The sequence below is a fragment of the Crocodylus porosus genome, unplaced genomic scaffold (assembly GCF_001723895.1).
Source record: "Crocodylus porosus isolate Cpor-Errol unplaced genomic scaffold, CroPor_comp1, whole genome shotgun sequence".
NCBI classification, from domain to species: Eukaryota; Metazoa; Chordata; order Crocodylia; family Crocodylidae; genus Crocodylus; species Crocodylus porosus.
In genome coordinates, this window is record NW_017728951.1 from 34,660,129 (window position 1) to 34,687,250 (window position 27,122).

The 27,122-nt window shown below is 45.0% G+C and overlaps 1 protein-coding gene across 1 annotated transcript in view; it reads right to left on the reverse strand.

The window, feature by feature from the left end:
• The window catches only part of WDFY4 (WDFY family member 4), a 285,936-nt gene that overhangs the window by 102,941 nt on the left and 155,873 nt on the right, over positions 1-27,122 (reverse strand). Inside the window, exons 40-43 of the mRNA XM_019556081.1 lie at positions 11,759-11,836; positions 9,557-9,760; positions 6,619-6,661; positions 4,371-4,537 (exon numbers count right to left, since the gene is read on the reverse strand). Of these exons, the coding sequence (XP_019411626.1) occupies positions 4,371-4,537; positions 6,619-6,661; positions 9,557-9,760; positions 11,759-11,836 (492 nt within the window). The remainder of the gene's footprint in view (positions 1-4,370; positions 4,538-6,618; positions 6,662-9,556; positions 9,761-11,758; positions 11,837-27,122) is intronic.

Sequence of the window (27,122 nt, forward strand, 5' to 3'; positions counted from 1 at the left end):
GTGTAAGCTGTCAGGGCCGGCTGACTTGAAGGTGTCCAGCCTCTCAAGGTGTTCCTTCACATGGTCAGCATTGATGGAGGGTAAGGAATCTCCCTCACCCAGGCCTTCCCATTCTGTAATGGGCAAGGGAGTCCCTTGGGACTAGTGAAAGTACCTATTTAGCAAGTTGGCTTTTTCATGGGCGTTGGTTGTCAGTGGACCACTGCTAAACCAGATGGGACAAATGTTGCCCTTGCTTTTCCTCTGGCTCCCCACATTTCTAAAGAACTTTTTATTGTCCTTGATACTTGTAGCCAGTTGGAACTCAGTTGCAGCCTTGGCTTTCCTGTTTTGGTCTCTGCAGGTCCGGATCAGTGCAGAATATTCCTCCCTGGAGGTGGATTCCCGTCCCCCATCCTTTGTAGGCCTTTCTTTTTAGACACAGGAGATCCACTAGTTCCCTGCAGAGCCATGGGGGCTGCTGTGCCCTTTTGCTGCTTTTCCTCCAAAATGGGATAGACTTTGCTTGTGCATCGAGGACCACTCCCTTGAGGAGCAACCACTCATCCTGAACTCCCCTCCCCTTTGGGCTGAGTCCCTTTAGGGTTCAGAAACATGGACTATATACACTAGGGACATCAAGAGACTGAACAGCTGCCACATGAGACCTCTGCATAACATCCTGAATATAAAGTGACACGACAAAATATTAAACATAGAGGTACTAGAGTGTACAGGACAGACATACTTAGAAAACACTATCAAAAAGAGGAGGTTGTGATACATCAGACATGTCAGGAGAATGGGAAGAGTCTGTATCCCAAAGAATATTTTATATAGTGATATTCAAGATGGCGTTACAAAATGGGGTCACCCTCTATGGCAGTACCATGATGTGTGCAAAAATTATATGAAGTCATTTGACATCAAGGTAGAAAGCTGGGAGGAGCATCCTCATCTGATCTGAGGGGAACATCTGGCACTGGGTGCAGCTCAACATGAAGCAACTTTAAACCAGAGGATGGAAGCAAAGTGAGAAAGAAAAAAACAGCATGTGTAGTGGTAAGCACTACAAAAAGTGAGATCCTAACTTTCCCAAATTTGGGTGCCCCAAATTAGCGAATACTAATAACTTTAACTTCTCTAGGCTTCAGTTTCCCATCTGGCAGGGATACAATAATGACACACCTCAGGGGAAGACAAAGTAATGTCTGAGGCACTCAAATACTAGTGACATACACCTTTGGAAAGCCCATGAGGAAATTAATTGTTCTTTTTTAAGTGCAAGGCTTGAATACTGTACAGTTAATAAGGCCTGGCAACACAGAATAAACAATGAGAGGAAAGCAACATACTGAGTTAACGATCTATTCAGTGAGCACCAGTTATTCTGTGTACTGAATGATGCCAGGGCCCTATGGAAGAAACAGCACATTATAATTTAAGTAAGGACCACAGTATGAATATGAGCCAGCAGTGCAATGCTGTAGCCAGCAGGGCAAATAATACACTGGCATGCATCGATTGATACTTCTCCAGCAAAACCAAGGAAGTGATTCTTCCGCTATACTTAGCATTGGTGAGACCGCAGCTGGAGTACTGCATCCAGTTCCGGGCGCCACACTTCAACAAGGACATGGACAAGCTTGAGAGAGTCCAGCAAAGAGCCATCTGTATAATCAGAGACCTGCAAGGCAAGCCATACTAAGAAAGGCTGAGGGATCTGGGACTTTTCAGCCTAAAAAAGAGAAGGCTCAGAGAGGACTTGCTAGCAGCTTACTGCTACATTAGGGGAGTACATCAAGGGCTCGGTGAACAGCTTTTCACCAGGGTACCCAGGTGGAAAACCAGAAGTAATGGCCACAAACTCCTGGAAGACCATTTCAGACTCAGCGTTAGAAGAAACTGCTTTACAATAAGGGTGTCCAGACTGTGGAATAAGCTCCCTCCAGAGGTGGTGCAATCACATACCCTGGACATCTTCAAGAGGAGACTGGACAGTCACCTTGTTGGGGTCACTTGATCCCAGTTGTCTTTCCTGCTTGGTGCAGGGGGCTGGACCTGATGATCTTTCAAGGTCCCTTCCAGCCTTACAATCTATAAATCTATGAATAAACACTTGATCATAATGCATATGGATAAAGGGGGTGAATTAAGGCTGAACAGGTGACCTGAACATTGTAATTTCCTAGCTTTGGGATACCTGACTTTACAACCTTAATAATGCTCTTTTAATGTAGTTCCCATGTTACATTTAACCTACCTATTACGGTAGTATTTAGAAGCCAGTTAGGTTCAGACCCTCTTGTGCCAGGTGCTGTACAAAGGCCCTATCTTAGACAGTTTACAGCCAATTCTCCTCCCTCATTCTCCTGTGAGCATCCTTCCTTCCTGCACAATTGTTGACACACCACCCCCATCTGCTTCTATTCCATGTCCAATCCTCATCCATTGGGTTTTTCCTATCAGGTTCCCTTCCTCTAGGCATTCTGAATGAGAAAGCCATGTAAGCTGTTCATGTAATTTATTTTAACATGTACAATTAATTCACATAATGCAGAATAGCCTCAGCAATCTGTGTGTTTTATGCAATTTGACAACAGGATAAAACAACAAATCAGATTTAAGGGAGAAGATTCTGCTTTCAGCTACCCTGGTTCGACAGTTCTCTAACCACACTGACTGTATTGGTTTTCCTTCTGATCTGCACCAACAAAGCAACATCTGAATGACCGAGCTAACTGTCCTTTGGGAGTAATATCATTCACTTCATTGGTACTACATCAGCAGAGAGTTTGTCAACTTATCTCTCGGTAAAGCCAGTACATGTAACTGGATAGTTACAAAGGTTTTTCTTTGATTGTATTACTGTAAAACCCTATGCAACATTATAAAACATCAAGTACTTTCCAGAGCCCTGGCAGTCTTGTGCTATGGAAATCAATCTACTAGCTGCCAAGGCATCGCAATGACATCTCTGTTCAAGGCATTAGGTAAGCGGGTTCCAGTTGTGTGCTTAGAGTGCAAACAGCTCATGAGGCAGTCATTTACAAGGCAGGACTGTGGTGCACTAAGTGAGCAGAGGACAGCTAATGTCACCCCCTACTGCTTTTTTAATACTTTTGTCAGTTCAGCAGCACAATGGCTGCTGCTGGAAAGATGTGTCTGGTATTTCTGACAGCTTCCTGTGGAGTTACATGGAAGACAGAGAGAGCCTGAAGACTCAAAATGAGACCAGAGCTTATGTATGGGAAATGCATGTCACATTTTCATGCCCTTCTCTTTCTGCTGGGGTTTGAAGGAAAGGAGGTGGAAGTTTAATTATGATGCCTTGTTGTACACAGTATCAACAGCTCTAACGGGACAAGGAAGCCATCATGTTCAAGATAAAGAATGCAACCCCTGGACATTGGAAAAGCACCAAGCAAATCTGGCAGCACTAATAAGACATAACAAATAAAAGATAGAGCTCACTCTCTCATATGTTTCTGAACAGCATTTGAAGCATTGTGAGGACAGAGACCATAAAATGATGTTCTCACTATTAGAATTCAGTGGAATGCTAACCCTTGGGGTTCCCCATGCTGGAAGGCCAAACACTCTGATCTTGGACTATCACACTTCTTAGGGTTTGGAAATGGCTTTTGTGAGAATGATATAGCATGAAGGTCCCTCTGGCCGCTGGCAAAAGAGTCAGGTTGCCTTAATTCTCCTCTGCCACAACTTCATGTTTCCAGTCTATAGGCCCTGATTCTCTTGTCTTCTGGGTTTTACTGTAGGAAAACACTATAGGAGAAGATCGAGATTGAAAGTAAAGCCATGTGAAGAAAGCAGGTAACACTTGGCACTCAGAGGATGGGAGTCTGGTCCAGTGATCAAGGGAAGGAGAGAAAGGGCAGATGAGAGCTGGGGAGAATAAAAAAGTCTCCTATTGCAGCAGGAGTAGAGGAGAGCATTTATAGGGATTGTCACTTCTACAAAAACTGGTGTGTTCTTATGGAGGTGGTGAGTGACGTACTGAGGATGCTGCTCAGGAGGTCAGGAAAGGTTTCTGGCAGTGGAAGAAGAGGGCAGGAGCCTTGAATGAGCCATGTCTGGACCTAGTCCTGACCATCCTATCTTGCAGCTTTTGGAACCTTCCTTGACTCCTGAGATGTACACTGCAAGTCCTTAGTGCTGCCTCAAACGCTGTGGAACCACACACACTCTGCATTTGGACTACATCTAGAAAATTGTGGATGCTGCCAAAATGCAAGGGACAGATCAGTATTAACAATGGTGCTTGCTATATACTCCACCAAGTCCTTTGCAGATTAAAAGAGCAAATTTCTTTGCCCCTCTTCATCCTGAAATGTCACCTCCACAAAAAAAAAACGTTCACTGTATGCTACCTTTTCACTCTCCACAAATTCCTGTAGGATAATTTGTCTTTCTATACACAGTTCCAAGAAGTCTTCGGAGTGGAAACTTTCATGTAAGGCAGGGAAGAATGTTAGCTGGTTACAATCCGTTTCCCTCTCATCCATCTCCCTTTCTGCTTCATTTACTATCAGCTCCTCTACATCAATATAAAAGAGAGCACAGTGTTAGCAGCAGCCAGATGATATGAACAGTAGCAGCAATTGAGACTTTTACCCAATTTGTACCACCTTGGGGAATGGTATAAATTACTAGCAAAAAACTGGAATTGGTTAAAACTCAGGAAGAACAATGTAAAATCTGCTAATTGCTAGGACATGGTGAACCCATTCTGATAAACTAAAACCTGACCCTAGTATTCAAACTTTAGTCACAAACTGAGCTCCAATATTTGTCAAGGACTGAAAAACACTGAACAAACTTGATTATTTTACAGGTCTGTATGAGTTTGTGCTGAACAAGTATAATAAATAAGTAAAAGCTGTTCATATGCGCAGATGAGATGAGGAAGAACTGGAAACTGTAGTGTCTGGGGACATCCCAGTGTCTGGATAAGATTTTAAAACAGCCAAAGAAGGGTCAATACCCTGATTATTTATCCCAGCACTAAGACCACTATATGCTACTTTGAGACTTTAGGAGGTCACGTAGTGGTATGCTGATATTCCTGCAGTGTAGATGTCATCGGCTTTTGTCACATTTCTTTTGCCAATTCTGTCCAACTTCCCTGTTTCATCTCTAAACTCTTTGATGCACAGACTAATTCATACTCTAGGTTTTTTTGTTTTTAGATGCAGAAACTATTTAGTACCATTTTTAATCATTTAGCTTGTTGCAGAAACTAGTTATTACCATCTCCAACATAGTAAGGCCCCATTCTCAGGTGGACCCAAGACCCTACAATAATAAAAGTGATTTATAAATAAGGATCTACCTAACTCAAAGAAGAGACTGGCCAATTTCATGGGGAGATGCCATATTTATAAGCTGATTGCAGCGGGGCCTCCCCACACCTCTGGTTGGCTGTTGATTGGCTGAAAGAGCTGTTCATCATATGCCCCCTGCCACCACCCCGCTGATTGGCTGCAAGGGCTGTTGGATATGTGGCCCTGCCCCCTCCACCTATTGGCAGTGAGGGGCAGGGCCACATGAGAGGCAGCCCTCAGCCAATCAGCGGTGAGGGGCAGGAGTGGCAGCCATCTTGGGCTGTCCTTGGCGCCAGCAATCCTCCCTCCCCGCTTTGCCTCCCGGCAGTCTGTGAGAACTGTTGGACCCTCTGGGGAGCCAACATTTTCAAAAAGTTGTCTTTTTTGTTGGTTTTTTGTTTTGGTTTGGTTTTTTTGCAGATTTTGCAGACATCGCAGGATTTCACAATTTGACATTGCGATATTGGCAGGTCCCTATTTATAAATGTAGTTCTCCCTGATTTAAACTATAGTTTTGCCACAGTGTAGCTGAATAGGTGGCTGAATTCACAGCCTTAGAACTGACTTAGAAATCAGAAGTTCTTTACAAAAATATTTCTGTAAAAACCAGTTCATTTTGTCCCTTTTTTGAGGGATTCTTTTGATACAAAAGAGTCTCGTTGTACTAGGTAAATTTGCTTTTTGGCAATGAAAGATTTTGGGAAAGAAATTAATAAAATGGCTCTGGTTTGAATCATGAAGACATACATAACTCTTAAATTTTTTTTCCTTCATTCTTTCCCTGCTCTTCCATTTTTTCACCAGTTTATTGAAAGCTATCATACATATCACACTATCCTTAGTCTCTGCCCCATGCTCCCCTGTTTTTTTTTTTTAACAATAATTTCAAAGCATGTCCAGAGAGTCAGAAGTCTGAGAAACAGGTTGAGTGCAACACAAGAGGGGAAATTTTTGGCAGATGATTCTATGTTCTCTTGTTGGGTACATGCAACAATAACATGCTCTCCAGTCTTCTCACCAAGGCATCTAAATGTTCAATGTAATGGTTTGATTTTTTGGCCTCTACGTTTTTCCCAATGGCAGCAAGAAAATAATGAAATTAGAGACTTAGTATATGGTACAGAGATATCCCCAATTTGACCCTAAAAACATAAGGTGATCTCTAGTCTAGAACGCTGTCAACATCTGCTTCCTGGGCCAATTATCACCTGAAGTCACATTTACTTACTCAGCTGTTTCGTCAGCCCTGTGTACCCATTTTCTCCTATGAAGCATTTTAACTCTAAACTGTTACCTTGATTTCCTTCGTGACCTGAAGTAGATTCATTTCTGTGAACCTGAAAAGAGAAATGACATGATTAAAATGGCATGCCAAGGCAAAACATCAACCACTGCCCTGCTGCAGCGGCAGTTGTCTCAAGATATGTCTATGCTGCACTGTCAGCCCTCCCATTAAGCATCGCTATCAAATACACGATACCCATCAACTCTCACTCACACATGCCAAACCTAAAAATGTGGTAGTGAAGCCCTCCAGGAGTGCCTTCCACAGCTGCTCTTGAGCTTTCAGTCTCTTCTGTAATTACCTGGATAGGGTAAAGATATACCCTCAAGCCCAGACACACAAATAATTCATTGGAAGGGATCCCAAAGGAGCAAAAGAACAGATATATATATATACACTGTCTCTCTGTCCAAAATGCTTTATTCACATTGATTGGCTAACAAACATCCAATCAGAGTGCAAACAAGCATTCCAACATGAGCTGGCACCAGTGGAGCACCGCCATGATGGCAGGGACACAGGGGATAGAGTGGGGGGGAGGCCCAGGCCAGAACTGCTGGCCTGGCTCCCCCCTGCCCTACTTCCTGGAGGCAGGAGCAATGGAGCAGATGGAACAGGGGCTCTCCCTTACCCTGCTCCTTGCAGGTTGTGATGATGCGGTATGGGGGGCAGGCCACTGGAGCTGGCCTCGCCCCCCCCCGCGCCTTACTCCTTGCAGGTGACGGTGGCACAAGGGAGAGCAGGGTTGGGATGCCACAGGGGGTGTCATGGCCACTTGCTCTGGCCTTGACCTGCCCCTCCTCCTATCGTCACTGCCTGCAGGGCCTGATGCAGTGGTGGTGGGGGGAATAGCGGGCGCGCCATGGTGGTGACAGTGGGGGACAGGGAGGAGTGGGCCCAGGCCTGATGCAGAGAAGGACCAGGACCAAGGGTGGGGAGAAGCTGGGCTGCCATGGCAGGGTGGGCAGTGGGCAGTGGGCCAGGGCTGACCTGGCAATGGCGGAGGGATAGGAAGAGTGGGCTCTGAGCCAATGTGGGGGAGGAGGAGTGGGACCGGGCCCAAGGGAGGGAGAAGGACTGAGCCCAAAGTGGGGGAGAAGCCAGCCCGCCATGGAGGTTGGGGGTGGGGGGGAGCAGCAGACCTGTCCTGACATGGCAGCAGCAGGGGGAGGGGAGGAGCAGGCCTACTCCCATCCTTGGGCCTGGTCCCACTCCTCTGCCCTCCCTCCCGTGTCGGGCCCAAGCCCACTCCTCCTGTCCCCCCACTGCCAGGTCAACTTGGGCTCAGGCTGACTGCTCCCCCCGTGGCAGTGGCCAGAGGCATTTTTAATTTTCTTTTGATTTTATTTGTTTGACAAACATTGATTTCCCTCCCACCTCCCCTTCCCCCACTGCAGCTACAGCAGGGGAGGGCGCAGCAGGCCCTGCCCAATGTGATCCAATGTGGCAGCAGTGGGGGGAGGGGAGGAATGGGCCTCCCGCCCCGCATTGAGCCTGGGCCCATCCCCCTCCTCCCCCACGTTGCCCCTCCCTCGCTCCACCCATCCCCCTACCACTACTGGTTTTGGCCCAGGTCCACTGCTCCCTGCCCCCACTGCGCTGGCCCAGCTCCTACCCACTCTTGGACCCGGTCCTCCCCTGCACCGGGCCCGGGCCCACTCCTCCCTTCCCCCTGTCACTGGGGAGCAGGCCTGGATGGGGAGGGGCATGGGGCTCCATCCCTGCCTGCTCCTGCCCCCGTCATTGTCGATAGGCAATTGGCTAGTGTGTATATATATATATGCCTGGGGGAGGCATGGGGGGCATGTGTCCTATGGATTTGTGCACAAGGTGAGGGCAGACTGCCTGTTGTGGGCTGGGGCATGGGGCTGCACCAGCCTCTCCTTGGTGGTGGGGCAGGGCTGGGCTGGGGCTACACTTGGGGTGGGCAGCAGCAGCGGCACTGAGAGGGGGCTACAGCCACCCCAATGTTCACTGGAACCCCCCAGTAGCCCCCACTCCCACTGCACCACCATCTGCCCCATCCTGCCTCCCCTAAGCACAGCCCTGCCCCAGTCCCCCCATCAGGAAGAGGCTGAACCCCAGCCCTGAGCCCATAGCATGCAGCCTGCTCTCACCCCATGTACAATTCCAGAGGCCCACACTTCACCCAGGGTGCACACAACCTCCCCACCCCACCACCAGATGAACCACCTGTGGCTCCATCACACATCCCATCCCAGCTAGGCAGTGCCTGCCCTGCCCTCCCCCCGCTCCACACCATGGGGGCCCCTCCTCACCATAAGACCCTTGATCTGCCCCTGCATGCCCCTCCCCCACAGACTTCTGTGTCTATGTGTGTAATATATATTCAAAGGGAAAAGAACCCTGCTCTTCCTAAAAGAGTATCTCATAACTTTACCTTAGATGAGGTCAATTCCAGGAGAAAAAGCACATGATCTAGTGCAGTGAAGGACTGCTGAATTTGAGATTCATTATAAGTCAAGCAGTGACGAGCATGGCCAATCCTCTATGATACTTATGCTATGTCCTTCTGTTTCCTACTGAGAAGAGTTGCCTCTCAAACCACAGTGACAGGAATCAGTATAGAGTCCTAAAATAAGATAGCTGGACTCCTGATTGAACTGCTCTTTGGCAGATTAGTCTAATACATATATAAGATAATACTGCAAGGTCTCGTTGAAAAGGAATGTGAGTACAGCATGGGCAGAAAACTATCCCATGACTACTAAACAAGTAACAGTCTCTTATTCCATTTATTTCCCCTATTTCTCTCAGTAGTCTTCTAACCTCAAGGACCATGGTCCAGTGGGTCATTGGGATCAGGAGCTGAGAACAAGTGGAGAGATGATTAGAAAGCCACAGAACTCTGCAATGTGGGCAGGTGCTGTTGCTGGAAGTAAGAATGAAGGATACAGAATTTGTACCTCATGCAAATGTTTGTTACCTCACTCATCATTCGCATCATCGTCCTATGGGCACCCTGCTGCCGAATCCTCTTCCTCATCCGTGCAGGCCCTTCATAGCAATCAAGTTCACAGTGTGGGGTGGACAACCCTAATACGGACCCCCACAAGCCTCCTCTGGAGAAAAGCTGTTCCTCAAGTGCTGCCCAGTCCTTTGCTGCTTTGCTATAACTGCACTGTAGCATCTGTGGGACAGAACCACTCATGTCACTGCCAAACACTCCACTACTGTACCCCCCCACACACAGTTAGTCCAAGATCTCAGTAATCCTGACAAATCTAAATCACCCTGCTGGGTTACAGCCAGGAGAGCTCCCACAAAAGGGAGAGCCATCAACCCAGCAAATGGTGCTCCTTACTGAGCACAAGAGGGTGCTGTGCTGCTTGAGGTACCATCAAGGAGACTAAGCATGGAGTGGGATTTTATGGATCCCAACACCCATTGTTTTCCAGTGAAATTGAAGTACCTAACTCCCTTAGGCTCTTCTTTGAAAATCCCAACTGAGTTCTAACACTCACAGGTGTTTTAAAACCTCAGACTGCTTGCAAAACTTTAAATGATAAAATCTAAATACTGGGATGTTGGGAAGATACCCGCATGGAAATATTTACAATTCATTTAATATCAATATTCATCTGCATATCTTTGAGATGCTCTTCTGCAACACACTAGAGGGAACTAAAATGCAAAATAGGTTCACAAGAAAAAAACCTGCATAATATGGATCAAACTGGAGAAACTGACATGCCACAAATTCTCTCAATCCCCTTGAAGGTGAGTGCCTTGCTTGGAGGACTATGGTCCAGACCAGGACCTGAATTAATAGTTCCATGATAAATGTCAGCTTTTATAAACCTGACTCTGTCCTGGTTAGTGTTTATCACAAATTAAAGCAAATAATTACACTCTGAATGACTCATCAGGAGTATCTGGTAATCTCTCCATTGTGGCTATGGATTTAAGTACAATAGAAAATGAAACTCTACCTTTCTCAAGGGCAATGAGGTTAGAATTCCAAGGGAAAAAGAAAGACTCTTGTTGCCCTTTGCTGAGTTCATCAGCAAACAGAAATTTGCACGTAGGATTTTTCTGATTGTAAATCTGAGTGTCATGAAAACTAATATTGACTGATGAAGAAAACAGCCAAATTCTCACTCTCATTTGCACTGGAATATTTCATAGATTCCATAGACATTAGGGGCTGGAAGGGACCTCATGATATCATTGGGTCCAGCCCCCATGGGGGGAAGTCAGCTAGGATCAAGTAATCCCAGCAAGAAATAAATCCACCTGTTTTTTGAAGGAGTCCAGAGTAGGTGCTTGCACCACCTCTGGGGAGAGTTTGTTCCAGACCCAGGACACATGCACTGTAAAGAACTTTTTTCTTATGTCTAGTCTAAATCGGCCTTCCTGGAGTTTATGGCTGTTAGACCTTGTTATCCCTTGGGGAACTCAGGTGAACAGGCGTTCTCCCAAGTCCTGATGTACTCTTATGTAATTCTAGGCTACCACCAAGTCCCCCCTGAGCCTTCTCTTCTCCACACTGAAGCATCCCAAGTCCTTCAGCCTCTCCTCATACAGCCTTCCCTCCAGGCCCTGGATCATACAAGTGGCTCTCCTGTGGACTCTCTCAAGCTTCTCCACATCCTTCCTGAAGTGGGGGGCCCAACACTGGATGCAGTACTCCAGCTGCGGTCTCACCAGGGCCGAGTAAAGCAGGAGGATGACTTCCCTGGTTTTGCTTGAGATGCATTGGCAGATGCATGCCGGAGTTTGGTTAGCTTTGCCAGCCACAGCATCACATCTGTGGCTCATATTCATCTTGTGGTCTCTCAAGATCCCCAGGTCCCTTTCGGTCATGGTGCTAGCAAGCATTGCGTATATCTGAAGCAACTTCATTGAAATGGAAATCAGGATTCCTTGAGGACAGAACTAGAGATACGCAATCCAACTGACTGATAACATTGTTCCACAGTTCATGGATTAAATATACAATAGGAACAAATTACTGTTTCCACCTGATTCTAACTGAGGATTTTTACAACATATCTCAAAATCTGTAGATAGAACACGGATCACTTAATTCAAGTGTGAGACAATGCTAAATTGTCAGAGCAATCTGGGAAATTAAAACAATGTTATCTTCATGATAAAAGGATGTCATGAAGTCTTCAACTCTTACCTGCACGTGATCCTTGTATAAAGATGCATACAGCTCCTGCCCACTTCTTCTGTACTTTTCCATACATGACACAAACCCCTAAAGAAAACATTGCAGGTTCAGTAACAAGCACTGCATTTGCAGACTTGAGCTGCGGGCAGAGCTGCCAACTGTCAGTATATTTCCTGACTGTCAGGAAAAAATCAGGTTAAAACACCTGCCAAAGAAGTCAGTAAAAAACTGTAGTTATCAGTGGTCGCATCTACATGAGACGTTGGCTGCACAGTAGCAATGAGCTACTGCGCAGTCAGCATCACCAAGAAGCTACTCGGAGACACTAGTGCACAGTATAGCCGGTACTTGTGTTAGCAAGTACTAAATGACTGCACAGTAACAACTGTGCAGTGAGTGTTTCATGTAGATGCATCCAGTAAAAAAATCAAAATAGACAACAGCCTGATTGAAGCTCTGACAGACAAGGCACAGCAGCACTACCCGGTGTCCAAGTGGGAATACAGCACCCTGCAGGGAATGTTCTCCTAGCCATGTACTGCTGCTGCTCCTGTGTCCCAAGCTGCCTGTAATACTGCTGGGTCACAGGGTTCTTTGGGAGTCCATGCCAGAATAGGGGGAGCAGGAACTGCAGGGGTAAGCCTGGGGGGGGTGCAATATAGTAGAGGGTGCAGCTAGGGACATCATGGCATGGGGTGAGTAGGTGGCTTCTGGCAGGGGGCAGGGGACACCACAGTGTAAAATCTTCAGTGCAGTAATGCAGGGTTGCTAACCAAAGAAGATTTTTTTTCCTGCAAACTTTACTGGCAACCAAACATTTTTTTTACTATAGTTTATGTTTACACTTAAATTTGAACCCACCTCTTTTAACTGGGGTCTGGAAGTAGGACAGGGTCTGGCAGAAGAGTCGCATTTACATTATGTAGACACATAATAGTGAAAACTTGCGTCATTAAAAAAGTCTGGCTCTTAGTAAAAAAACACAAATGTCCTGGGTTGGCAGGAGGGCAGGAGCAGAGTTTAACAGTCATTGGTTACCCTGGCTTTTGGAAGTACAGAAAGGATTTTAAAAGTCTGCTAGGATGGGCTTGGCAGGTCCCTGGGGTGTACAGTGATGAAATGGGCTGTAAACAGAACTCCTGAAAAGTAGCTGCAGACACACCAGTCAAAGGATCAAAGGATCTGAGAGGGAATTAAATACAGCCATAAACTTAGCACAGGGCATTGGCTCTGGAATCTTGTTTTAAGGAGAAAATAAATCAGACACAGAAACTTTTAAACAAAACACACACATGCACACACCACTGTGTGGGGCTTCATACATTTGAAAAGTGTTAGATAATAGTGCAGCTATGGTATAAGACAACTATTTTTTTCTATTTCAGCTGCACCAACTGAAGTCACAAGGGTTACATTTTGCTAAGGAGCAGTAAATACAAAAGACAGTCCCTGCCCTGGAGAATATTCAGTCTAAGAAGAGCAAGGAAGGCTTATTGCTGCCATTTAACAGACTGAGAGCTGAAAGACAACTGGTAAGATTTGCCAGGGCACCTTAGTGATTTAGGTCTATTATCTAACAATGATGTGGGTGCTTAGGAACCTAAATCTCATTGACAGTCAACAGGTCTTGGATCCTAAATGCTAAACTTATTCTTATAATATATAGTGCCTCTGAAACAGAGCTGTCTGAAGGTTACATGAGGTGTCTGGTACTTGAGAAGGGAATGCACACTTCCAGGAAAGCTTACCTTTCAATATGCACTAGGATTTTGCACTCCAATGTGCATTAGGATTGTGGTTTCAACATGTAGCAGTGAATCCAGATAATGTATACATATTTCATATGAACAAGTATCTTACACTCAGGGCTCTGGGCTAGTCCTATAAAAGGATGAGTACAGTCAAGCAATACAGACTGCATTTTCAGCTCTTTCAATGGTTTGTCATGTGACCTTGAAAAAGGCATGTTACCACTCTGAATTTGAGTTTCCCTGTCTGTAAATGGGGACAGGTACTAACATCACACCAGATCATGGTTCTAAATTCAATAACATTTGTCACGTGCCATGAGAGCCTCAGATTCAGAGTGCAAGAGAAATACAAAGGGCCTAGTTCTCGTTTCACTTACTCCACTGGCAAAATGTACGAGGCAAGAGGAGACTACTATATTTATCTAGACTAGCCATCTCTATACCACAGGCACAGAATTTCATCCAGTGATTCTTGTTTAAGGTACAGGATCTCTTTTAGAAAAATGTAGGAAGAAGAATGCCCTGAAGAAGTAGTGCCTTGAACTCAGTGGAATTACATGGGTGGAAAACTGGTATCACATATAGGAGACAATAGAGTTATTATTATTACTATTATTACAAAAACTCCTCAAACTTTTGTATTGAGGTCAAACCAAATCCAAACTTCCAGCTGTGAAAAAGCTAGGTGGATTTTTTCCCAATCAACCACTGAAGTTCTGGAACCCAGAAGGAACTAAAAAGACTGCCTCCACTATATTTCCCATCTGACCAGAGCATTAAGTACACTAGATTTCCCAGGGAAGTGGGTCTAGGGTTTAACACTGAAGAGTCAATGGGAACTGTTCTGAAACCTAGTGGCTTACTTTCCACATCTGGTGAAAACAAACAACTGACCAGATAAGGGGTCAGATTTAATAAGCCCCCACAATAATCCTGGAGCTGTTTTCAAAGGAAGGGTTGAGGCTGTGACTCCTGCCTTTGTATGAGAATGAGAAGATGGCTTCCCTGTTCTTTTTCATTTCTTAGTCAACCTCTTACCATATGATTCCAGCAAAATTCCAAAGTTCCTGTAGAACAGATAACTGTATTTGTTAGTCACATAAATACAACTGATTGTAAGTTGTTTTAGGCACCTGGAGATTTTTTTTCTCTACTTACCAAATATAAAAGTCAGCTTGGGGCTACGAAATAGCAAGGAAAGGAGACAGGGGTTTGCTGAGAATCAGAAGAAGCTGCAGAGAGTACTACAAGCATCAACTTATTTGAGAAATCTCTGGGGATCAATGGTACAGAAATGTGGAATAGAGATCTCAAGAGATCTTTCTTTTAGTTGGGAAGGTGCAAAATGCGCAGACATTATACAAATGGGGTTAAGATGTGGTCCTGTCTTTCACTGTTGTAAAAATCAATCACTGTCTGTAGGAAGAACGACTGTCATGCAAAGACCTTCCTCCAATCAGAATCCATAGACCAGAGTCCACGTAGGTCAGATTTCCATTATCCAAGGCAGTGGAAGAGACAGCTGTGAGAATCTAGCGCCTCTCGACCAAGGGCCATGGATCAGATGGGTAATCTTTAAATGCATTGACTCTGTGCCATGCATGCCGTGATTGCTCACAGCAAACTGCCGAGTTGCTGCTTGTGCTGTGCTACAATTAAGTTAACACACAAGGTCTATGTGGTGTGCGGATTGCTGCTGGCTGACAGCCAGCTCTGCACCCCTGCCGTGAAGTCACATTTATTGGTGTTTCCCCGCAGGAAGCTCCTGTTTTACACTGATGAAAGTCATTACATTTTGTTTGTTTAAAGCATCATTAAACCTGTAATCACAGTTGTGGCTACACAAAGCTATTCCATAATTCATATAAAAATCCCATAAAGACTGACCTACAAAGCTAGTAGCAACCCTCTGCTGGTGAGTTGGGCTCTGCACAAAAGTGGAACTTAGATTCCATCTTCATAGCAATAAGCCAAAAGTTGCTTGGAGGAGACAATAACCTGCTGCAGGGATGAGCCCCAGGTACAGACACCCAGCGCTTCAGAACCCCTCAGCTCTAGCCAGGTCAGAGCCCCAGTGGCAGCAATTTCAAAGTGTTCCATGCTGGGCATTTTAGTTATCAACAATTAGATCAAACCTTACCAAATTTTGGCAAGCTGTGGAGGGTCACAGGTAGCCCCACCCCTTGACAGGTGCCCCACCCCTGGTTGCCATCTTGTGACTGGACGTCCTGGCTCTAACTCCTGACCTTTCGCACTAGAAGTCCCTCCCCTTGCCCCCAGAAGTACTCCTTTCAGCAAGGGGTCTTGCCATCTCGGAACCAGAAAAATACCAAATTATATTCTAAAAAATGAACATCTAAAACATTCATTAATTTGATTTCAAAAAATATTTTTGTCCTGATTTACATGTTTGTGTACTGTACATAGAGGTGATTGCACAATAGCTGCAAATGAAGTCTTACTCTTGTATATTGTCGGAGGGTATATGTTTGGGGGGGCTGTGGGCGTGTCTATGGGGGTGGATAGGTGTGGGGGGTGTTGCTGGGTGTGAGATTTGTGGGCCTGGGGGGCTGTGTGGCTGGGATGTGTGAGAGGGTGTGAGTATGGCAGTGCAAGGGGGGTATGGGTGCATGTCTATGGCAGGGTGTGTATGTGGGACACCCTACAAACACACACACACACAAACACACACACACACACAGTCTCTCCCTACACACACCTGATGCGAAAATCACGGTTCGTTTCTTTTGGAGGCTCGCGAATAATAATTCCTCAGGCACACACTATTAGCAACACAAAAGGTATATTTGCAAATAGGGTCAGAGCAGAGACAGAGAATCTCAGATTACTCTGCCCCCGAGGAAACCTCTCAGCCGGCTCTATATACTCTCCCTCCTGGGCACGTGCGCAGAAACAGGAACTCTTACAACTTATTTCCAGTTCATACAAACATATATGTAAATACGTCACTTCATACGTCGCATGTTCATTATAATTAACTACTTAAGTATGCGGGGCGGATAGGCATATATGCATTAGCTAATTACGCACGCTCAGAAAAGCCCCTAGGTCACCAAAAGTTGAAATTCTCCCTCTTCCAAGGACATAGTCAATTGAATTACAACTTCTGTAATCTACATGATAAAAAGCAGAAAGAGACTGGAGGAGTATGAGGGTTGAGAGTGATTTAGTGTAAGAACGGCTGACAGATTGGCAAAGGGGGTGATACTTTAGCACAAAGAGTCCTTGGTAGTGTTTCCTCTTATCAGGTATGAGATGTAAACTGTGCAGTTCTAACAACACTCTATTCATTATGCATTTTTAATAATATTTCTAACACACCCACAGACACACAAACAGGGGGACAGAGAGGGGCACGTGCCCCCTGGTAGCACTGCTGCCCCCCAACAGTAAGCACTCTGGCTTGCAGGGTGGCATGGAGAGCACTAATGCCCCCCTGAAATTGGCTCCGCCAGCAGCACATTGGCAGCAGAAGTGCCCGCACTTCTGCCGCCACCATGTCACCAGTGCACTTGGCAACCAGCCACTGGGGAACCCCCCACCCCCTCCCAGTCACCAGCTGGCTGGGGGACCTCCTTGGTCACCAGCTAGCTCCTGGGGTAGCCGCCCCCCCCCCCGGTCATGGTCCCTGACACTCGGGAGGCCCCAGTCACCCATGCACACATACTTCCTCCCTATGCCCACCCCCCTGCCCTGGGTACTGGCGTGGGCCCATGCTTCCGGACTCCAGGGATGCAACTGGGAGCCACCATGTGGTCCTGGAGCAGTGTAGATGCAGGAAGGCAGGGAAATAGCTGGGGGTGGGGCAGGGCTGGGCTGTTGTACCCTGCTGCCAACTCCCCTTGGGTCCTACTACCCCCGGCTCCTGTCATCTTTGACAGGCAGTCAGGAGGAGATAAATACTAATTTTCTAATTTTTAGGGGCCCTGTGGGCTGGATAGAAATGCCTTGAGGGCCAGATCCAGCTCGTGGGCCATATTTTGCTCACCCCTGGCTTATGTTCTGCTTTTCTTTAAAAAATATTTCTTATTTCCCCTTTGCTGTGTGAAGGCTTTGTAGAAACAACAGGAGAAAGTGACTAATACAAAGGAAAGGTAACACTGACAGAACAACAGGGGCATGTCCATCACTGTGGCCAGGACTGCTGGTAAGGAACATCCCCTCCTCCCCTGCCGCCTCCATCACGCCTACTCAGCGGGCACCTCTACATGTTCATTAATTCACTATAAGTTTAGTACTTGGATAAACAAGTACTAAGCCAATGTGTAACTTGCATGACTGAACAGTAGCACCAGTGCACATGTTTTTAGTGATGTTAACTGTGGAGTAGCCTGATACTACTGCACGGTAGCATATTAGCATGGTTTTTGCCCAGCATGCTATTGCGCAGTGTTATTAAGCTACTGTGCAGTTAGTGTCTCATGTAGATGCACCCAGCGTGCAGCAGATCCCAAAAATGAGATAGTGTATCCCTATTTGGTGACCCTGAAAACACACCAGTAGGGACATCTAAGGCAGCCTGAGAGTGGTCCTGGGCACAGGCTCAGGGCTGCTATATACTGATGCAGTCTCAGGCACCACCCAGAGGCAGCGTAAACAAGTTCAAAGTGTCAGCAAAGGCACTAAGGAAGCAAATGGAGAAACAAAAAGGCTGATTTCCCCTCATAACTCTGTTAGAGGAAACTGAGATGCTACTTTCAATAATATGTAAAAATTTCAGAAATGAGGTTTTTAAGTTAAACTGCTGAATGTTTTAAGTCCAATTCTTTTTACATATAGATATGACTTTTACCACTACCACATTCTGTAAAATTTAGGCCCCCCATAATACTCTGACACAGGTGATACATCGTTTTTTCCCTAAAGAAACATCATGTTACTGCAGGACTGCACTTTGAAGTTTTCTTCAAGGAAGTTATAGGCCCAAGTGTTATATTATGTAGCGCACACATACAAAAAAATGCATGCATACGTTGGACCCCCCCTCTACCCCACACAACCCTACACACACAAATTAGGTCCCAAAGTTCTTCCTAAAGAAAAATAACTCAGAAGAGTTAACAGAAAGAAGCCCCACATGAATTAATTCCCTGGGAGATGTGTCAGGTCAACAGGGCAAAGAAGCCAAAATCCCTTATTTGGGCTAATCCCACGAAGTGCTGAGCATTTTGGCCCCAGCCAGCAAAGTACCAAGGCAGATATCTGACTTTGCACATGAGCAGTCTGACTGAAGTTAATTGAGACTAATTACATCCTCAAGTGGTTTGTTGAATGAAGGCCTCAAACTTTTGATATGTCTCTGCAATTTTAATTCTTTTTTGAGGGAATTTGCACAGCAGCTTCACATCACAGCACAGCACTAACCTAAGTGCAACACCACCACCACTGTGTAGATCCTGTAGGCATTCTCACCACTAGACCTCAAAAAGCTAGAAAAAATGATGTCAGCATCATTATCCCCACCTTACAGATAGACATAGTGAGACACAACAGCTTGTGCTAGAATTCACCCAGCAAGGTAGTAGCATAGCCAGGAACAGAACCCATAACACCTGAATACCAGCTCAGTACTCTACCGATTGGAGCACATTGTGTACATCCCTTGTGTAGTATGCCCCTCCTAATAGAGCAGCACATTTAACACACTGCTCGATATGGAAACTTTGATCAGGTTCTGTGCAAATGCCCTGCTTTTCTGAAGAGTACAAGGGGACCTCTCAGGATATTAAAGATCTAAGAGATCATTTGAAAGATGTCTTACTCTCCAGCTCATCTGCTAGGTAAAACTAGATCTTTGTGAAAGGGTTTTTCCCCTTTAAAATTTCAGGGAAAGCAAAACATGTTTGTTTTACCAAAGCTTTGCTTTTTCATTAAACAAAACAAAAAACAAAACCTGGCAGCTGGACACCAAAACTTTTGAGGCAAAAACTGGGAAAATGTTGCTCTCAAATTGGGGCAGCAAAAGTTTAAAACTACCAGAAAATGAAGGGGGAAACAAAAATCACATTTCAGTCAAAAATATGCAAAATAACTTGCAGTGGGTTGCCACAAATAAACAGCTGCTTATCCCAAAGTTAGCTGGTTTAAAACCTAGTTTGATCAGTTCTACCTTCCCACTACAATGTCCAGTATAAACACATGCCTCAAAGAGGTTGTCTTGTTTAACATATCAAAGCAAAAGCTAAGCAGATGCAAGGGCTCTATAAATACATCAGAAGGAAAACAGTAGGGAAGATGAAAAGCTATCAAGCTTAAGGACATTGTTGGCATTAGAACAAATAAGGATAAACAGGCCATAACTAAATTCAGATGCAAAATATTAATAATTGATTTCTGACTATTAGAGTAGTGAAGTTCTGGAGCAGCCTTTAAGTGAGAGTAGCGAGACCAGAAAACTAACCAGTTTTAAGACTGCAGAGGTAATTAGTTGTGTTAGGGTATTGTTACTTTACACTTAGCATATGTTAGCTGCCCTTACAATGCTAGTGTCTGAGTATTCAAACAGTGAAGCATATGCTAAGTGCCCTTGTAGTGTAGTAAAATTAGGCCTTTTCTGGCAAGAAGTATCTCCAGATTGCATTACTTACCAGCTATTGAGTTAAGGTCAGACTGCTCCAAAGAGGTAATACAGACCAATTTTGTTGGGCTCCCATCCCCCACCACACCAGAGCCTTGAAGGTTCAAGGCTCCAGTGCAGTTCAGAGGCCAGGAGTGACATCAACACTGCATGGGAGCTTGTCCCAGACCTCACAACATGCAAGAACCAGGTCAAAGCTCTCATACAGAGCTGTGCTGTTGCTCTTAGCTCCCACTCAGCACTGGAGCCTTTGATCTGACTCCCAAGAGATGCCTGGGCTTGATGCCTATGTCAATCCCAGCTACTACACCTCACCAGAGCCTTGAAAATCAAGTGATTTTTGCTCTCAGCCCTGGGACTGCACCAGAGTTTTGAACATGCTCAGTGTGATCCCAGGACTCAGACTGAAAATCAGCTGATTTTTGGTTTCACCCCTGGGATTTCACCGGAGCCTATGCTGCAACAGCAGCAACTAGGGATATCTTTGATTCCTCAAAGCAAGTAAAAGTTCCCTGATGCCCCCTCCCCTGCTCTCAGCACCCCCTTCCCTCTGGAGCTCAGTGGCACCTCCCCTCCACCCTGCCAATTACACCTGAGTGCAGGAAGGTTGGATCTGCCTGCCACCACTACTGTCCTCAGCTGACCCAGGGGCTCCAGGTACAGAGACCAGCTGCACAAGTTGCTAAACTTTGCCGGGGACAGCAGCAGTGATGGGAGTTCCCCCTCTTTTTGCATCTTCTCTTTGCCTGGTCCTCCCAGGTGTCCCCTGTACACCAGAAGCAGGCACAGGAAAGATAAGCCCACATACAGGCCCCATCCGAACTATACCAACCAAAATGAGCACCCTGAGCTCCAGTACAGTCTGTTCCAAGACAGCCCCTACAGCCCCCAGAGGGAATGGGGCAGAAGCAGCCCTGGGGTTCCCCTGACCACTCTGGGAAAACCCTGCTGGAGAATGGTGAAAGGAGGGAAGGAGAGGTGCTGCTGAGTGCCAGAAGGGAGGAGATACTCAGGGGAGTGATGATGAAATTCTTACCTGCTTTGGAAACTCAAAAAATCACAAGTTGCTGCTGTGGCACAATACGAGTGCAGCAGGGGACCCAGGTGACGGGCAGTGAGGAACGAGAGACACGGAGGCAGGGGTTCTGCTGTGTGTTAGCTGCAGAGCTTATGGCACAAACTCAGTAAAGCCCTGAAGCACACCTGTATATACATTCCTAACAATGAAAGTGTTTAAACATACAATTACTATTAAGAATATAACAAAAATATTTTGTATTTGAGCCTGTCTCTGGAAGAATTCAAATATTAAACTATTGGCTAGATTAACTGATCTGATTAGGCATAAAACATTTCTAATAGTTGCTGATATGCTTGAAAATAATAGATACCTCACCTGCTCTTAGATTATAAACTACAACCTGGCCTACAGCTTTTCTGAGATTTGAATTATGGTTGCATGAGGTCTGATGAGGTGGGTGATGAGATCTATCTGGGATCAACAGACCATACTGCAGCTTAGGCATGTGTTTCCATGTGGAGTGGGTGGCACTGGATTTTTTATTTGGTCTGCAAAACACTGTTTATGCCACTCCTGATTTTCCATCTCCTGTTGTTATTGTGAGGTTTCAGAGTATTTAGATACCTGTGGCAGACTCTTTGTCTATTCAGGACAGTCCTGAGCAAGTCTCCCATGAGTTGACATCGATATTGCATTTTTTTACATTGGTCTTGAGGACATCCCTGAAGTGCTTTCTCTGCCATCCTTCTAAGCATATGCCTTGGCCGAGCAGTGAAAATAAAACTTGCTTCAGGAGTCTAAAATCAGACATCCAAATAATATGGCCAGCCCAACAAAGTTGATGTCAGATGACAGGTGACTCAGTACTCATGGTGTTTGCTTGCAGGAAAACACTAACATTGGCACATCTGTCTTCCCACTGGATTTGGAGGATATTCCATAGGCAGCATTGATGGTACTTCTCCAACAACTTTAGATGTCTCCTGTACCTTGCCTATGACTCATCTCTGTACATCAAGGTGTGGATCATAACTGCTTAATAAACCATGAGCTTGCTTTCAGATCTGATGTCACAATCTTTGAATACCAAAGGCTGCCCTTGCAGATTTGAGGCAATGTTGCATTTTTTCATTGATGTCAGCCTTCTGCGAGATGTGGCTTCTAAGGTATGGGAAATACTCAACACTCTCCAGAGTCTCAGTATGGATCTAGAGTACCAGAGCTGGGAACTGTTCATTAGGAGCTTGTTGGTAGAGGACCTTAATCTTCAGAATATTAAGCGTCAGTCCCATTTTCTTGTATGCCTCAGTAAACACATTGATTACCTGAAGGTCTGCTTCCAAGTGAGTGCACACTGCAAGCATCATCAACATACTGGAGTTCAATGATTGTAGTCGGGGTGATCTTAGTTTTGCCTCGGAGTTGGCTGAGGTTAAACAGCTTACCATCCATTTGGTAATTTAGTTACACTCTGGCTGGAAGCTTGTTGGTAGCCAGATGTAACATCACAGCAAGGAATATTGAGACGAGTGTTGGAGTGATGACACGCTCTTATCTTATTTTAACCTCAAAGAGATCTGTGAGAGAGACATGCATTACCAATAACCATAGCTCACATATCATCATGGAGTAGGCAGAGAATGCTGACAAATTTCAGTGGGCATCCATACTTCAGAAGGATCCTCCACAACAGTTCTCAGCTGATGGAGCTGAAAACTTTTGTGAGGTTAACGCTGTTCCTGACATTTCTTGTGTAGCTGGCACATTGTGAAGATCATGTCAGTTGTGCCTCTTGATGCCCTAAATCCATGCTGATTCCAGGAGAAGCTCTTCATCAAATGGAAAGAGATGGTTCAGAAGGGCTCTCGCAGTGAACTTTCCTGTGGTGGATAGCAAGGCAGTCCCCATCCATAGTTTCCAGTTGGACTTGTTTCCTTTCTTGAAGACTATCACAATCATGGTGTCCCTATAATCATCTGGGATTGTTCCATCATTCCAGATCCCTAAGATGAAGGCATGAAGCTGTGAGGTGAGCTCCTCTCCTCCCTCTTTTAAGATTTCAGTGGGGATTCCATCCACTCAAGATGCCTTGTCGGTCTGCATCTGCTTAATGATCTTCCTCATCTCATCAAAGGTTGGAGGGATTCCGATATCTCTGACTGGGCTTTTTAGAATGGAATTGAGAACACTCTCATCAACAGTAGAGTCTCAGTTGAGGAGGTCTTCAAAATGCTCCTTCCAATGGACATTGATGGCTCCCCTTTCCTTGATCAAAAATCCTCCATCCTTAGGTCTCAATGGGGTTGATTCCCGAAGGCTTGGACCATGGATGGCCTTTCGTGGCACTGAAGAAGCTGCACAAATCATGGATGTCACCTAGCTGTTGAACCTCCTTAGCCTTATCTTCCCACTATTTGTTCTTCATATCGAGTGCTTGCCTTTGGAACTCTGCCTTGGCTTGTTGGAGATTCAATTTATTTTGCTTGTAGTTAGTTTTATTTTGCCAAGCACAAAAGGCCTTGCACTTGCAATTGATCAACTCTTGGATCTCCTGGTCATACTCATCAAACCAGTCTTGATGTCTCCTGGTAGAGAATCCAAGCATATCTTCACAGGAGCTGATGATGGTGGCTTTGAGGGCATCCAACATACTGCTGACATTCTCCCATTGGTGCTGATTGGAATTCATCAATTTCTCATTGAGGTACTAGTGAAAGAGGTCTCTCTCACTTGGGTCCTTAAGGCCTTCAACACTTATCTTCCATCTTCATTCCTTCTGCTGCAGCCATCATTTAGGAGCCAATTTGAGTGACATAATCAAATGGATTAGTCCATGATCAGTTCAGCAACCATCAGCTCCTAGCATAGCTTGGGTGACGTGGACATCTTTGCGATCCATGGAATGGATGATGATATATTTAAGCAGATGCAATGCTTAGATCGTGGGTGTTGCCATGATGTCTTGTGCCTTTTTATCTGATGAAACAAGGTGTTGGTGATGGTGAATCCATGTTCCACGCAATTGGTCAAGAGGAGGATGCCACTGGAGTTGACCTTTTCTACTCCTTTGCTGATGGTTCCATTCCAGGGGTTAGGTTAGAGTCCCTTCCGACTCTGGCACTGAAATCACCAAGAAGAATGAGTCTGTCTCCCTCCAGAATGTCGAAAAAGACTTGGCCTAGGTTGGCATAGAATTCCTCCTGGGTTTCATTGGCAGCATCAAGAGTCACACACTGATGACAGTGACATGTTGGCTCTCTACCAGTTTAAAATGGAGAGTCATGAGGTACTCATTAATTCGGATAGATTGAGTTGGTTTATGAGTTCATTCTTAATGGCAAAAAACAACCTTGTAAAGTCAGCATTCTCCTTCCTGTTTACCTTTCCAGAAGAAGTTATAGCCACCTCCATGTTCTTTGAGCTGCCCATCTCCCTCTCACCAGGTCTCGCTCAGTGCAGCTACACTGATGCTGTGTTGTCTTAGTTCTCAGGCACCGATTGCAGCATGGTGCTCTGGGGGTTCACTATTATGGTTGTCCATGAGTGTCCTGATGTTCCAGGTCCCAAAAATAATGGTGCATTTTTGCTGATATTTTTGACCACCATAAAGGTGATCCCACTGGATGCGGTTATCCAGTCAGGAAGAAATACAGAATACTGTATTAGACAGGCTATGTTTAGGACACCTTTTCTAGCCCCCTTCCCATGTGGGGTGAGCAGAGTAGATCCTGAAGAGGGCTGCTCAGTTTTCATTACAGCTGCCCAGTTGCACTCCTCTCCCACCCAAGTGCTAGGTGACCTTCTTGTAACTGCTGCCTTTGTGCCAATAGCTGGTCACCAAATGGCTTGAGGAATGTGCTAGCATGGAAGACACCTGTGCATGACTTCTTCTGTTTTGGAGAAGCTGCTGCACATCAGCTCTGCCTCACAGGGTTCTTCTAGTAACTTGCATGCTGTGGCATGCCATTTAAGTTAAAGGGAGGCTTATACATATAAATGAGAAAAGATTTTGGTTCTAACCAAAACTGTATCCTGACCATTACTTCAGGGGCATTGTGAAGAGGCACAGGGGAGATAAAATTTACTGTTCACCCAATCAATGCATATTCATTTCTTATGGTCTCTAAATCCATTTAACACCTTCACAGAATCATGGAAAAATAGGGCTGAAAACCACTAGAAGAGGTCATCAAGTCCAACCCCCTGCTTAATAGTAAAGTCATCTCTACCATGTCCCAAGGAGATGACAAGAGGAAGCTAACCAGGAGGTCAGTAGGAAAAGAACCAGGATTTTAATTAGCAACATGTAAGAGACATGATTGTAAATTTATAGTTTTAAATGGAACAAATGAAGATTTCTGCCCAGAAAGTAATACTGATGTTTCATCTTTGTTTTCATCGCAAAACAGGCAATAAAAATAAAATTAAAAAAAATCAACATTTTCCATAGAATAAAAAAGTTTGAAAAAAAATCAGTTTGAAGATGATGCAAATTTTGGGCCAGTTCTAGTCTACTTTTTAGAAACCTAAGCAGATTTAGGTAGTTAAGTGTGATTCTATGCCATTCTATCCAAGTCTATAAAAATTAATTAATACATCTACTTTTGTAACACACCATTATCTGACACTCAAGGCTGCATCATAAACAAGAAGTGAGGAAGGAGAGAACTCACCCACCTCTCCAATTAATTTTTTTCAAAGACTCAAGCAGGGTGGAATACAATGACACTTAGGTAGCAAAGTTCATTTATTTGCCTAATAGGTGGAACAAAACGGGTGTGTCTACACATTGCCATGCCTTAATACTTCCTTTTGGAAGTACTAACGCACGGAACTGTACAGGTGGTTACACGTGCGTGTGCATGTGGCACATGGTCAGATTTCGCAACTATGCTGCCATAGCAGCACACTATACCCAGGGAGCACACTGCTACAGCGACATAGCTGGTGATCATGTGTAGACGCACATGATCACTACGTTGCCATAGCATGTCATATGGCAACATAATGCATCACTACATTGCCATAGGGCAACATGTAGATGTGCCCAGTCTGGCCCAAAGTACCACCAGAAGTGTATTAAACAGACTACTGAACTGATTCTCCATTCTCTTTCAGGAATTTTATGCCTACATAAGCCTAGTGACTTCAGTAGAAGAGAAAGCAAAATCAGGCATGTACACAAAGCTATTGCTCTGATTTAAACACTTCAACAAGGAAAGCTCATTGGATTTATATTGACGAAATAGTGACAAAGAATCTTCAGGCCTTGGAAAGATAATATTAACTCAGCAGGATGCAATGGGTAATTAGACACAATGCTGCAGGAGAAAATAATTCCAAAGACAAAGGTTAGAGGAGAACTATTGGCAAACATGAAAATGTGGGCGTGACCTTGGCAGCTCTACTCCTAAAGTTAACTGACACTCTTCAAGAAATATTACTGCAGCTGATGGGGTCATCTGTGAGGAAGGGGTATGCACTGAAGAAATGCTTTGTAGGACCAAGGCCCATTTCTTGATTTTACTGATGAATCAGGAATCTGTGCCTGAAAGTACTTAGCTCCAGCACTTCAAAAGGATTGGCAACAAAGTATCCTTTAAATATACCCTACACCGCCTTTTTTACTGTGCCTTGTGCTATGGCTCTATTTGTTTGAGAACTTTTGTTGTAAGGAATTATTTTAGTAATTGGTCCATGAGCAATGTAGCAGTCCCTGAAGGCAGAATAATGCTTAGTTTTGTGGTAGAACAAGCATTTCCATTCTAAAGCCCCTAAAAACCTATACTATGTGTTTGCCTTACCCACTTAGAGGCAATCAACATAGGTTCTTTAGAGGCAGGTTCTGTCAGACCAACTTGGTTGCCTTCTATCACAAGGTCACAAAATCCTTGGATGCAGGTGTTGCAGTGGACGTAGTCTTTCTGGACTTTAGGAAGGCCTTCGACGCTGTCTCTCACCCCATTCTCATTAAAAAATTAGGCAACTGTGGTGTCGATGCCT